At 40.7% G+C, this 14,478-nt stretch overlaps 1 protein-coding gene across 1 annotated transcript in view; it reads right to left on the bottom strand.

Annotated features, from left to right (window-relative positions):
- Nucleotides 1-5,623: 5,623 nt before the first annotated feature.
- The window catches only part of SCG5 (secretogranin V), a 38,564-nt gene continuing 29,709 nt past the window's right edge, over nt 5,624-14,478 (bottom strand). Inside the window, exons 5-6 of the mRNA XM_018554196.1 lie at nt 9,724-9,777; nt 5,624-6,120 (exon numbers count right to left, since the gene is read on the bottom strand). Of these exons, the coding sequence (XP_018409698.1) occupies nt 6,031-6,120; nt 9,724-9,777 (144 nt within the window). The 3' untranslated portion in view covers nt 5,624-6,030. The remainder of the gene's footprint in view (nt 6,121-9,723; nt 9,778-14,478) is intronic.

Below are 14,478 nucleotides of genomic sequence, written 5' to 3'. Positions count from 1 at the left end.
TGTAATGCAGAGTGCGGCGGTCAGGGGTGCGTGTAACTCAGGGTGCGCGGGTCAGGGGTGCTTGTAACGCAAGTTGCGCTAGTCAGGGGTGAATGTAATGCAGGGGGCGGCGGTCAGGGGTGCGTGTAACGCAGAGTGCGGCGGTCAGGGGTGCATGTAAGACAGGGTGTGGCGGTCAGGGGTGCTTTTAACGCAGAACGCGGCAGTCAGGGTTGCTTTTAACGCAGAACGCAGCGGTCAGGGGTGCCTGTAACGTAGAGTGCGGCGGTCAGGGGTGCTTTTAACGCAGAATGCGGCGGTCAGGGGTGCGTGTAACGCAGAGTGCGGCGGTCAGGGGTGCATGTAAGACAGGGTGTGGCGGTCAGGGGTGCTTTTAACGCAGAACGCGGCAGTCAGGGTTGCTTTTAACGCAGAACGCAGCGGTCAGGGGTGCCTGTAACGTAGAGTGCGGCGGTCAGGGGTGCTTTTAACGCAGAATGCGGCGGTCAGGGGTGCGTGTAACGCAGAGTGCGGCGGTCAGGGGTGCATGTAAGACAGGGTGTGGCGGTCAGGGGTGCTTTTAACGCAGAACGCGGCAGTCAGGGTTGCTTTTAACGCAGAACGCAGCGGTCAGGGGTGCCTGTAACGTAGAGTGCGGCGGTCAGGGGTGCTTTTAACGCAGAATGCGGCGGTCAGGGGTGCGTGTAACGCAGAGTGCAGCGGTCAGGGGTGAGTGAACTCAGGGTGCGCTGGTCAGGGGTGCTTGTAACGCAGGGGGCGCTGGTCAGGAGTGAATGTAACGCAGGGGGCGCTGGTCAGGGGTGAATGTAACGCAAGGTGCGCTAGTCAGGGGTGAATGTAACGCAGGGGTGCATCGCAGATAGAAAAGGTACTTACAGTTCTGATGTGCTCTGTCCTCATGCCTTCTTCCTCTAGGTGTGGTGGCAGGGGGAGGGGCGCTCAACGATTCGTTGTAGCCCCCCTGTAGCGACGCCTATGAATACACTCCTTAAAACATTGTAGAACGTTTTGGTAAATTAGACACATTTAAATAAAAGTAACTACCTCATTTTTCACAGGTTATATAAGTTTCATTTATTAGTAAAGAAATAGCCAAATTATAAATATTTACTTGAGTATCTAATTAGAAAAAAAGATTATAATTACAGCCAGGCTCATTGTCCATGAAGTCTCTTTGCTTACATCATACTTAGTTAATCTTGGTTGTACTTCATGTTTATTTTTGTATTAAGTCTGGCTGGTTAATTCAGAACACAAAATTAACTTTAGGATCTAGCTAATTGTTTTGGAAAATTCTTGACTTCAATTTAGTCTTAATTTTTTTGAAATGCATGTGAATGTAAGGACTCCAAAGCCTAAACATACTATGTCTTTTATTAAACAGTTGATAAAAACATTTGGAAATAATAATACAATATGTGTGTGTCTATGTGTTATGGGTCATATTATTGTTTAACTTATCAATGTACAAAGCTTGCACCATATACCCTCTAGTAGACCTACAAATTGATTTATAAGATATGTTTTAAAATGTGTTCTTTAGTCTATACAGTACTGAAATTATAGACATTAGAGAGGTCTAAGGTATGTTTTTGCCCCTGCCCCTACCAAGGCATGGTAAGTCAGTAATGGGGGAAATATCAACTGCAGGCAGACCACAGGCAATACTGTTGACTTGTCTTCTGCAGAGTTGAGTTCCTCTTCTAGTGGTAGTCTAACCACTAAGGTTATGGAAAGTAGCCTATAAGAATCAAAAAGTGCTCCACTAAAATATTTTTACAGTATTTTTTGGCAGTGGAAAAGATTGAATTTTATGCAACTTATGTTGCTCTGCATATCACAGCTGATATATGTGACTCATGAATAACAAAAGCTAATTTTCTACAATTCAATGCAATAATTTGGCGCTTTCAAGCTATATTGTCAGTAAATGTCAATGTCGAGAACACTCACCTGTTTCTATGTGTCACTCCTTTGCTGGTTTGATCAGTTGGAAACACTGCAGAATGTAAGTAACCAGCAAGAGAGCAACATTTTGCTCATTCAGTCGATGAGGAAGCGACAGATGCAACCAGGTGAGTGCTGACATCCAGGCTATGGCCCTCCATAGCAATCCTGCTGCTGGCAAGAAACTGGCAGCGGACAGATCTCATGTGTAATATTGACCTTAAATGGAGTAGTGGAGCTGGGCTAGACATATAATTATATGGGGGAGTTGGATACTGAACTACATATTTGTTGAGGCTTATGAAGATAGGCAAAAGCAGCATGCTTTCTGGTGTGATCAGATTGGATTTGAGGTTTTTCTGGGTCCCTTCATTAGTCCTTCTGACCTCTTTCTAACCTCGTTATGACCTCCCTTTAAGCTGCATCAAGCTGCTTTTGCATTTCCATCCAGTTATCTGTAGTTCAGTAATATTCAATTATATTCAGTACTGATGAGAACAAATATCCTTGTACACAAGCCCCACAGGTTCCTACAGACTTCAGATGTTGGCTGTCCATGAATGCATTATCTGTCCGCTGAGCAATGTTTCTTATATAAGAGAGTTGTGCAATATTATTGAGTAAACATGATTTTTTTTGTTTATGGAGTGGACAAAGGTCTAGTCACTATTATAGCCTGGCATATGTATAGCACAATCAATATCAGATGGGAAAGTCCATCCAACCTTCCAACTGATTGATTCGTTGATCAAGAATGCTTGGATGCTTAATTTCTTTATTATATCCTTTACGACACATGATTCCAATGGTGAAACTTTGTGGCTGTGTACTGAAATGTGTGCCCCGTAGCAATATTTTGATGGCCCTGGAGAGCTTGGCATGCAAAAAGATTTTCTTGAAGAAACAGAGTTCCTAACTGTCCCTGCCTATCTTTTGGAATCCAATCCCTCTATCACCATCCCTCCTCAAATGTCCTTTTCTAGCTCTGGTGTAAAGATCTGTATAAACACATTTACCATTTAACTGCAAAAGTTGTTTATACTGCACTAAGGATTTCAACCATCCTTCACATTATTGCATTGATTATTTGAAAATGCTAATATAATTGTTGTCCTTTAATTCGTAATGGTCCACATGATCAGGGGTGTGGCATGAGTATGTCTTTTGCTCACATTCTGTGCTAACTGGTGTCTTTCATTCCCATCTGAGAAACTTGTTAGGTATGGTCCTCAGCATGTACAAATTGAGGCAGTTATTGTGTGACTATACTCTACACTGAGTGGCCAGATTATTATGACCACCTGACATTTGTAGGCAAATTAGCTATAATTTCGCGCTGAAGTTGCTAGAGGGCCAGACCATTATAAATAGGGAAGCAGGTTGTTTACCACGACAGTAGAAGTGATTTTTTTCCGAAGATACGGGTAAACAACGCGATTTTATCAGCCTTTGAATGTGGGATTATTGTTGGCGCGGAGCCATGGAGCGAGTATCGGCAAAACAGCAGAATTCGTTAAATGTTCAAGAGCAGCTGTTGTTAAAGTGTTTAAAGACTGGACTGTCAGCCGAAAATCTGGGTCTGAACGTGCGAATTGTGGCCGTCAGCGACTAGTCAATGTTAGGGCAGAACAGAGAGTGGCAAGACTGGTACAAGACAACAGAAGGACAACAGTGCATCAAATTACTGCAGATCTTAATCAGGGATCCTCTCAAATGATCTCTGAACGCACTGTTCGCTGTACACTGCATCGTATGGGATATGGAAGCCGAAGGCCTGTTCGAACACCTTTGCTGTCTGCAGTTAACAAGATAAAACGTCTCCAATTCGCACAGGAACACAAGGATTGGACAGTCGAGCATTGGAAAAAAGTAATGTGGTCCGATGAATCACGTTTCTAGTTGCATCATGCAGATGGCAGAGTGAGAATTTGGCGGAAACAGCATGAAAGCATGCACCCCACATGCATGAGTACAACCCTTCAAGCTGGTGGGGGCAGTGTTATGGTTTGGGGCATGATTTGGGCCCTTTAATTTGTGTGAAACAACGTCTGAATAGCACAACATACCAAAGTATCGTTGCTGATCAAGTTCATCCTATCATACTGATGGCGTATCCCAATAGAGATGGCTTCTTCCAACATGACAATGGCACATGCCACGGTGCTCGTACTGTGCAGGAGTGGTTTCAAAAACATGAGGGAGACTTTACCTTGCTTAGGTGGCCCCCACAGTCACCAGATCTCAATCCAATTGAGCATTTGTGGGACGAAGTTGAAAGAGCCATCAGGCAGCTGGTTCCACAACCATCAAATCTCACTGAACTGGACAGTGCTATTCATCAGGCATGCTGTTGGATTCCTCGCATCACCTTTCAACATCTCGTGGAGTCAATGCCAAGAAGAATCGCCGCAGTATTGAAGGCAAAAGGTGGCCCAACGAAGTACGGATGGGGTGGTCATAATAATCTGGCCACTCAGTGTACATATGGTCTAATTATGATGTGGCTAATTTTGTATACCATCGAATTATCATTTGGATCACAAACAGGCTTTGGAGTTGTTTGCGCTCAATGCTCTGCCCAATTAGGTGGCTAATAATCAACACATTTGTTGATAGCTTAATGAGGAACTGAACACTCTGGAAGCTATGCCCCCCCAAAAAACAGCCAGTGGACAAAGGTCTAGTCACTATTATAGCCTGTGATCTCTCTGCTGCTGATCTTTTCTCACATATTGACTTGCCATGCCTTGTTCTGCTCTATATCTCTGTGGGGAGGGGGAATGTTGGTAGAGACAGGGCTTTGCTTCCCCATGTCAGAGCCTCCCAAAAGGAGTACAGCCAGCAGCACAATAGTGAGTGGCATTATTATTATTATTATACAGGATTTATATAGCGCCAATAGTTTGCACAGGGCTTTACAATATAAGGAAGACATTACAGTCACATCACCAAATTTTACTCCAAATGTCATGAGATTAACAGTCAGAGACATCAGTGCCTTAGATCTCACTATGCAGATATTTAGCTGTGAGGCTGTAGGCAAAGGAGTACTTAAGCACCCTCACATACCAGGAAATGCTCTACTATCTACTAAGTCAAGACAAAAGGTACATTTCCAGGCCACTGCTAAAGCTGCCCATACACCTTGCGATCATCGGACTTTTCGTCCGATGATCGAACCGTCGTACGATTTTCGTACGGCGGCCCCATTCTGCCCCGATTATCGCAAGGTTGAATCAGCAGTAATTTAAAAAAACACCTGGATGAATTTCGGTAATCGACCGCACGTATTTTCGTCTGCGCATGTTCAGTGTAGATCAAACGAATCTTGGCGTACGGAAACCTCACCAACCTTGCGAAAATCGTACCATCAACCGAACTTTTCTAACCTGCTGGTTAGTCAGAAGTCGATCGGTTGTACAGTATTTGCGCTTGTACACATCAACCTTACGAATATCGGACGAAAACATGATCACATACGAAAATCGGCCGATATTCGTAAGGTGTATGGGCAGCTTAAGACAGATAACGTATCTAAATGTTCTTCATAGCATAGCAAATTTTCACTTTTTGAGTTTAGTTTCACTTTAAGGACTGGACTTGGCAGTCAATTCTAAACTTAAGCTGCTCACAGTCATTTGAGATTATTCTGATTTTAACAGACATTGCAAGGAGCCACATATGAAGTGAAGACTTTATTGCACTTATTTCTAATATACAATGCTGATTCTAGACAGTAGTGAGCCATCTCTACAGGCAGGCACAGGTTCACTCAAGGAAAGGAGAACTGACTTTTTCTCTATGTCTTAACACTGACAGTGTTTGGCAGTAACCAATTGGTTAAACTTCCTCTTGAGGACACACAGAAAAAAAAGCACAAGAAAAGATACCGTTCCCCTAATTTAACAGAAAGCAGAAGTCTATATTTTTTATTATCTATGACAACATAATGTTATAAATCCAGCTGTTTCCCATTCACAGGTCTATAAATAATAAACATGCTGCCAGTCAGTGGGGCTCTGGAGCAGTAGATAGGACGCCACGCTGGATCACAGCAAAGGCGGCTCACTCATTTGGTTCTGCTTATTCCTCTTCTTCACCAGAGAAATGTGGAACAGACTTCTTGGCTACAACATTGTCCAGTCTCTGTCCCTGCAGGTATGGATTCACCATCTGGAAGTGGGAACAGTGGGTGGTGAGAGGGAGAATGGAAAACAGTTTAGGCTATGTAGATATTAGACACATGATAATATTGTATGTAAATATATATAAGATAACAAATGTCCACGAATCCTCAGAGAAGTTTCAGTAACAGGGAGTATTTTTAGGGAGGCCACATGCAGCCCAGTAAAAAAAAAAGTGATGGGACAGATCTGAGCATTGCTATGTAGACATTAACTAAAAAAATTTAGGAAATGTTTTGAAGTGTAAATGAATCATGGTAAACACCAGCATACTGGAAAATCTTTATGCGTCTCAATAGTAGCCATTTCGTAGGGGGTGTGGACAGCAGAATCAATGAGAAGATCACAGAGAGTTCTGACAGTACAGCGCTTCCTGTAATGATGAGACCTAAAAAAATTGGACCTTGCGGTAAAATGCAAGGGACACATATACTGTCTGGCCCCTCTTACTGTAAAATCACCTGGTGGCAGTAAGTTCAAAATATACCTATAAAGAAATAAGTTATATTTATAGCTACCTCACCTCCGAGGCGAGGAAGTGTCACACTCCTACCAGCGTGAGCAGCTAAAATATCACAAGAAGATGCTCTTGCAATGGACTGGAGAGTCTTCTCATGAGATTTGTCCTGCTCTGCATATAACATCACTATACTGTATTATTACTAACATCACTATACTGTATTATTACTAACATCACTATACTGTATTGTTACTAACATCACTATACTGTATTGTTACTAACAGTACTATATTATATTATTACTGACAGCACTATATTATTACTGACAGCACTATATTATATTATTACTGACTGCACTATATTATATTATTACTGACAGCACTATACTGTATTATTACTAACAGCACTATATTATTACTGACAACACTATATTATTACTAACAGCACTATATTATATTATTACTAACAGCACTATATTATTACTAACAGCACTATATTATATTATTACTGACTGCACTATATTATATTATTACTGACAGCACTATATTATTACTGACAGCACTATATTATTACTAACAGCACTATATTATATTATTATTGACAGCACTATACTGTATTATTAATAACCGCCCTATATTATTACTGTAAGCACTATATTATATTATTACCAACAGCACTATATTATTACTAACAGCACTATATTATATTATTACTGACTGCACTATATTATATTATTACTGACAGCACTATACTGTATTATTACTAACAGCACTATATTATTACTAACAGCACTATATTATTACTGACAGTATTTACTGCTTGTGTAGCTGGCATTGTGAAAAAAAAGTCTGTGCTTAGTGTTTGTATAGTAAGTGAATGCAAAAATCCAGTGCTGTACACTTGTGAATCACAAAGCAGCACATGACCAGGAATCCCTTGTATGGTAGAACATTCTTGGTAAATGTAGATGTTTATCTGGACTAGCATACCAGTGCTAATACAGTAGATCAATGTAAAATGAAGTATATGATTAATTGTTATAGTAATTAGTGCTGAAGAAGAAGAAAAGTCTTGGGTACTCATCACGTTGTCCCTTGAAGTAACATACATGTGATGTGCACTCGATGATTAATGTGTACAATTACCTATAACACGGGGTAGATGTACTGTATATTGGCGCATTTCCAATTTTTATCGTTTTTTTTATATAATGTAAAGTCAAAATAGTTCCTATAGAACAATACATAACAAAGAAAGTCAGCTGTGATTAGGATCCTCGAATGAATATTAATTTCAATCTTTTCTTGCAATTATCTGTGTAATGGCTCGGGCACAAGTTTATTAAAGCTGGGATGTTTGGAAAAAAAAACAGAATCGGTGGGAGATTTTTACAGAAAGGCTTTGGGAGCCTAACTAAGAAAAGAGATTGGTTTGTGCGAGAATGGCATGCAATAATAACTCTATTATGTCACTGTTGAATTCCTAGCGTACTTAGCCAATTAGATTATTCACTAAGTGCTAACAAACAGATAAATCTGTCATTTGCTCTGCATTTCTGCCCTGGTAAGGTTAATATATATTGGGACTGTATTACATGCAAGGATAGGATAGTCTAAGCTGGCCATACACTGCTCAAATTGTAATTTACTTTTGTCTGAGGAGCCAGGACAAAAATTGTCAGCTGAACAGTGACTGCAGCCAATCAGGTATTCTGTAAGCTGTGGATGCTGGCTGTCAGAATACAATAGCCTGGCAGGGGATGGGGGAAATGAAGCTTATTTCTCATAAAGTGTATGGCCAGCTTTACACTACATCACATTGAATCAGTGATCTGTTAATACCATGTTAATGAAAGGGTAGTAAACTATTTATACTTAAAGCAGTACTAAATGCATGCCGATTTTTACCTTAATGCATTCTCTGCATAAGGCTTCATTCACACTGCGCTAAGTCGGGGTGTACACATCTGTGTGGCGTGCACGCCCGTATTGGGCCGTTCCCAGGAGGGACAGGTGCTGTGTGTAGCAGCCTGTTCTTCCCTTTAGGAGGATGCAGCCATGTGCACACCCGAACTGCACATTCGTGCCATTCGGATTGATCCTGTCTGCATCTTAGCTCGGGCAACCGGGCCCGTATAACCCCGATACGGGCGTGCACGCCCCGACTTAGCGCAGTGTGAATGAGGCCTTAAGGTAAAGTGACCTATGGTCACTTGTCTCCTCCGCCGGATCGGGACAGATGTCCTCTGTTCCCTGAACGTCCAGGTTGTGGGGGGAGGGATAGGCTCCTTCTGCTGTCAGTCAATCTGTTGGGAGGAGAGGAGGGGCATGGCTTGCTCCATGCCCCTCCGCTCCATGTGTCTACGGACACACAGCTCGGTGTGGGCACAGCCATGAATGCGCATGCACAGGTGTCTCTTCAGCAGCCGCCAGCCAGCTAGCTAATGGAGACACCTGCACACAGGGGTGGGGCGGCTAGCGGTTTGGGGGACAACTAGAGAACTAGGGAAGAAAAAAAGTTTAAAGAAAAAAAAAACAAATTGAAGGTTTAATATCACTTTAAAGTGTATCAGTCAAAAATGTTGGGGTTCTGAATAGAGTAGGGGAAACGTTAAAACCCCATTCAGGTTATTTTTCCTGTCTATGTCCCATTGCGGTGATTTCCCTTCACTTCCTGTCCCAGAGATGCAACATAAAGTAAGAGGAAATCCTCGTAAACTGAGGGGAATACCCCTCTTAAATAGTTGCCACAGATACAGGTGACCTCATTGGAAGATTTACAATCAACTCTTGTTCTGGTGACAACAGTAACATTTTGGTTCCCCACACCTTTCTGTGCCAGTAATAATGATCACTGGTACCAATAGAGAAGCTGAATCTACCCAACTGGAACATAGAAACCAATAACAATTTGACAGGGGTTCTAATCCTTCCCTACTCTGTCCCAAATGCGCATACTTTTACTAAAGCTGTGAATTTTTAACAAATTTTCCTCTTTAGGATGCAGTAACTATCTATGACTGAAGCAGATTAAATAAATAATTGCTTAGATTAGTTAAAGAAACATGCCTACATTAAACAGCCCATTTATGCCCATTTGCTCAGTTGCAGAAGGAAATATAAACAGTGTTACCCGCTTCTTTCTCTGGGGTGTTCCCTTAATCTTCTCAAACAGTAACTTCTTATTCTGTATAATGAATAACAATAGCACATTAGTCTAAACACACAAAGGAATCGTTCAATAATGTAACAATGCAAAGAATAATTCCAACAATGTTTATACCATCTTCCCAGATACTATTCTGCCCATATTCTGATTCTAGCAGAACAAGGGAGTCATTACTTCACCCCTTGACTACTCCATGAATAACAGTAAAGAAGAGCAGCTGCCAGTTTTGGGTTTCCTTTGTTCTTCATAAAAAAGAATGTAGGAAAAATGGCAGTGACTGGCAGAGGTAACATACCAACCCCCAACCAATAACAAATGCAAGTGTTATTTTATTACTGAACAGTTTTTATAATGTTGCTATTAGTATTATTATTAGTATTAGTAGTAGTAACACAAATACCAACCCTAAATAACGACAAAATTTAATGCAACCAACACTTCATGAGGCAGTTATTCAGGTCATTAAGGTGAAAAGAGCATTGAGTCACCGGTTAGATGTGTCTGTAGTTGGAAAAACATTTAGAAATGTCTAGCTTACTGTCAAACAATTATGCATGGGTTGCCAGCTTCCAGGAACAGCTCAAATTCAACAGGAAGGAGTACTGCAACTTTTAATAAATAGATGACATAAATCAGAAGTAAAATCTCAGTAGTGGAACTGGTTACACAATCTGTATGAGTACTGTACTAGACAATAAGCAGACAGGACAGCTTTTATATTTCCTGCCCCCCTTGGCCACCTGTCTAATGCCGCCCCCATCTTACCCTACCCGACCAGCTAGCCTTAGTACCACATTAACAAGATCAGATGTCATACCCACTAAGCCCACTCTGTGTCAGTTTTCGGTTTGTCATAACCTTCTAGTTGTTGGTCCTAGATGTACTATCTGCTAGCAATTTGGGTCTTGCAGAGCTGATGCTGTCACAGAATGTAGAATATTCCAGCAACAAAAATGCAAAACTGCACAGGGACAGCAACGATAAATCAGTTTTGATGGCATTGGCAGGTGGTAGTCTGGAATCTTTTATTATACCTGGGAATGTGATACTGAACGCCATCAATATGATGTGTGTGTGGGTGGGTGGCTGTGTGCTTCCCCAGGAAATCCTGCTGCCCTAAGCCACCGCCTTTGTTGACTTTACTAAAATGTATCCTTATTTTCCAATGGATTTTATTTATGCTCTTGTCCTGCAATCATGTACTACAAAAGTAAAGAGTTACTCTATACTATTTTATGCAGAGATCCCAGTAAAGGTACTGCTTCTTCCACTACTTAATACTGCAAACATTGGGAAATCCCAAATCTATACTTTAAAGAAAGCAAGACTGAGACAAAAACTATTATGTGAAAGACCCCTTTAAGATTGTGTGCTCACTTGACAAAATGAATACTATTTAGCCTACAGCAGCATCATGTGCATAGCAATTATAGCTGCATAGCCAGATATAAAAATGTCACATTGTCTGAGCAACTGCACAGGGGACCTTCTGGTCTGGAAGCCCCAATACATTAATAAGACATAATCTCTAATTAAATAAATGGTGCACACTAACCATCAACACAAGAGTAGAGAAAGCTAATCATTGACATTTTTATATGTGTAGCTCTGTATTCCAAATGCATTCTATGCATTTTCCATGGGACTGATAGTGAATCCCATGGTAAATGCATCTTCAATTCGCATACTGCATTTCCGATACATCCACAAGGTTTTCTACAGAAGTTCTCTTTCAGCAAGAAGTGAGAAACCTTAGCAGCCTGGAGTTCTCCACCCCTATTGAGGAAGGTTTCTAACAATATATCTATTATTGCCACCACTGGCACCAACAATAAGGGTTATTTTACTCCCACAATCTGTTCACTGTACCCCCAGGACCTATAGAAAAAAATTGCCGTCTGGAGACGGCAACCCGCAGATGTTGCAGTGCCGTCCGTCCGTTTTTTTTACTACGGGCGGACGGCAACAGGTTAAACCATAGCAAAGCAAAGGGGCAAAAGCTGCACACTAAAAGCCATACACTGTGAAGCAACACCAAATAAAATTGATTACACCCACTTTATGGCTACTCCCAGAAGCCAGCGACAGGCGGTGCATTTTTCTTCTGAACCCCTTCAAAGTGTTGCTGATAATTTTTTAAATGTTGGAAAGTATGTTCTATTTTTATGTCCGCTGACACCAAATAAAGAACTGATTTTTTGCATTTGCTGACCAGCTATGTAAGGGACACTGTTACATACTTCTGGCCACTGTACTCTACACTTTAATGTGCTTAAAAGGGGCTATAGTCTGTGTTCATTTTATACTATAAATGATTTTTATACAACATTGCATCTTTCAATTTCTGACTAAGCATTTCTAATTATGTTATGTTTCCATTTATTATTCAGGGTCGGGGACTTAGTGCCCCCACTTATACTGCAAGCACAAACAGCACCGCATAGAAATTGTCTGGAGTCACCTCTGAATATACTGCACTGCATGATCATAATTAGAAGGGGACAAGGAACCAGCCTTTGCCCTTTATTGCTAATAGAAACAATATACAGCCTATGTGTGTTTAAATAGTTTAATAGCAGTATTTTACCAAGCAATGAATGTCAGATATTAATTGACAGAGTTTTTTGATGATAGAATTTTCCGTCATTATACCCAAGAGGACGGAATGATCTGGAGACAGTCATACTGATCTCATTGCTCATACTGTGTCTGATCTCGATCGCAGTCTAAATCTGGGGATACTTTCAATAATTTAGGACCATTAGAAGGGGCTCAAAACAATTTTCCCTTTAAGAATACAAGAATTTCTCTCTTTAGGGATTCAAATCTGTGCAGTTCTCACTGTCATGTCTGGACTGAAAGATTATTGCCTAGAAACTAATAGAAAATAAACTCTGCATGAGGAATAAGAAGAAAATTGAAGTTTCTTATTTCCATAAGTGACTATACTGTACATTTAAATTGTAACTTGTGACTATGTGTGTGAATTACTGTTATGTGCTTTTTTATTCTAATATCTGTAACATCCATTCCCTCTTTTTTTAACCACCTAAAGTAAACCCCACAGTCCTTGCCTCGCTATACTTCCCTTGAGTCCCGGAGCATTTTCTTTGTTTTAGACATGTCTCACTTCCGCACCTTACACCTTTTACACCTTACAATAACACATTTCTTCACCTTCCAATGCTACATTGTTTTTTTCTTGGATGCATAGCAATCTGCTTAAATTGTTAACAAAACATTAAGGCTGCATTCAGTGCAGAAGTACACACTGCCACAATGCCCATCACCCCATAAGTTGCACCCCAACATACACACACAGTTAAAAAACACTTCTGTTTTATAGCACACCACAGAGAACATATGTGTAGGTTGAGGCACATTAAAAACCCATTTATAATTAATGGGCTACCTTATTGCAAAGTGACTCCATCCACAAAAACACATGAATTAACACATGAACATTTTCATGGGTTACATGAGCATTTGTTGCTTCTGCACTAATCACACAACTCATTCAGGTCATCCAGCAACAGTGGCGGAACTACCGCCGGTGCAGGCGGTGCGGACGCACCAGGGCCTCGGGCCTTTAGGGGGCGCAGCACAGTCCCAGCGCTGGATCGGTACCCAGCTGGGGGGCCAAAAAAAAAATCTTGCACCAGGGCCCTTTGTTCCTTAGCTCCGCCACTGTCCAGCAACTTGTGGGACCTGGGGAGTAACGATTTCTGTTGCAGTGTTATGACACTCACTAATATAAAATAAAATAGTTTCCCTTTAGGATGTTAATGTGCATAAAGGAAGACATGGGCTAACAAACCATAGAAAATTGAAATCAAATGTGCAGCATGTATCCATTTTTCAAAGCCAAGCTAAACCTATTAAGCTCAATTCACAAAGTTTTATTATAAAGATAACGATCTGCATTTTCAGCTGTGTGAGGATTATTTTTGCATCTAAAAATATCTTTAGCTTCACTTTAATATAAAATAAGAATCTTTATCCTGGTGTTGTTAGCTTTGTTAATTAAGCCTAATATAGAATCCTGCTATAGTCAACTTTTTACATGACTGCATAACATTGCCGTCATCTTTTTAGATATAAAGATTCATGAGGGTGTGAACAGCAAGGTCCATTTATTGGCAGAGACTATGTTCACCCGCTGCGCTACTAGGAAACATGATAGGGCAATCATTGCTCAATATGAAGTACAGAATACAGATTGCCTCTGAGCAGTCTTGTACCTGGAAATGTCAGGGCCCTGACCTTACATTTTATAAAAATGGATGGAGGGGCAGACGTTTGACACTTCAATATCTTATAAATGTGTTCTATACTCATGGCATGTCCTCCCTACTTGTGGCTTAACACCTTTAGATACATTTTTATCAAATTTAGGTCAATAAGCTTGCGCACCACATTTGACCATAAAACACATTTTATTATCAACATAAATAAAAATAACTTGAAAGTTTCCCCTTAGCGTATAAATATGCATGTGAAAGTAGCAGTATCAAAACTGTCAATAAATATTGTTTTAATACAATAAAAGCCATGGATCCAGAATTTTCCCTGCTCCCTTTTTTGTCAAATAGTCCCATTGTATATTAACCAGTCTCTAATGTTGTTAGGCGATAGATCTCCAAAGATCTCTATGCAAACTATTTATATGAGCTCCAGATATAACCTTTATTAAGTTCATAGGAGGATCTGCTGCATGTA

The sequence above is a fragment of the Nanorana parkeri genome, unplaced genomic scaffold, assembly GCF_000935625.1.
Source record: "Nanorana parkeri isolate BGI_ZX_2015 unplaced genomic scaffold, ASM93562v1 scaffold146, whole genome shotgun sequence".
Taxonomy (NCBI): domain Eukaryota; kingdom Metazoa; phylum Chordata; class Amphibia; order Anura; family Dicroglossidae; genus Nanorana; species Nanorana parkeri.
The sequence above is the reverse complement of the archived record's forward strand: the minus strand, read 5'-3'. Positions and strand labels throughout refer to the sequence as shown.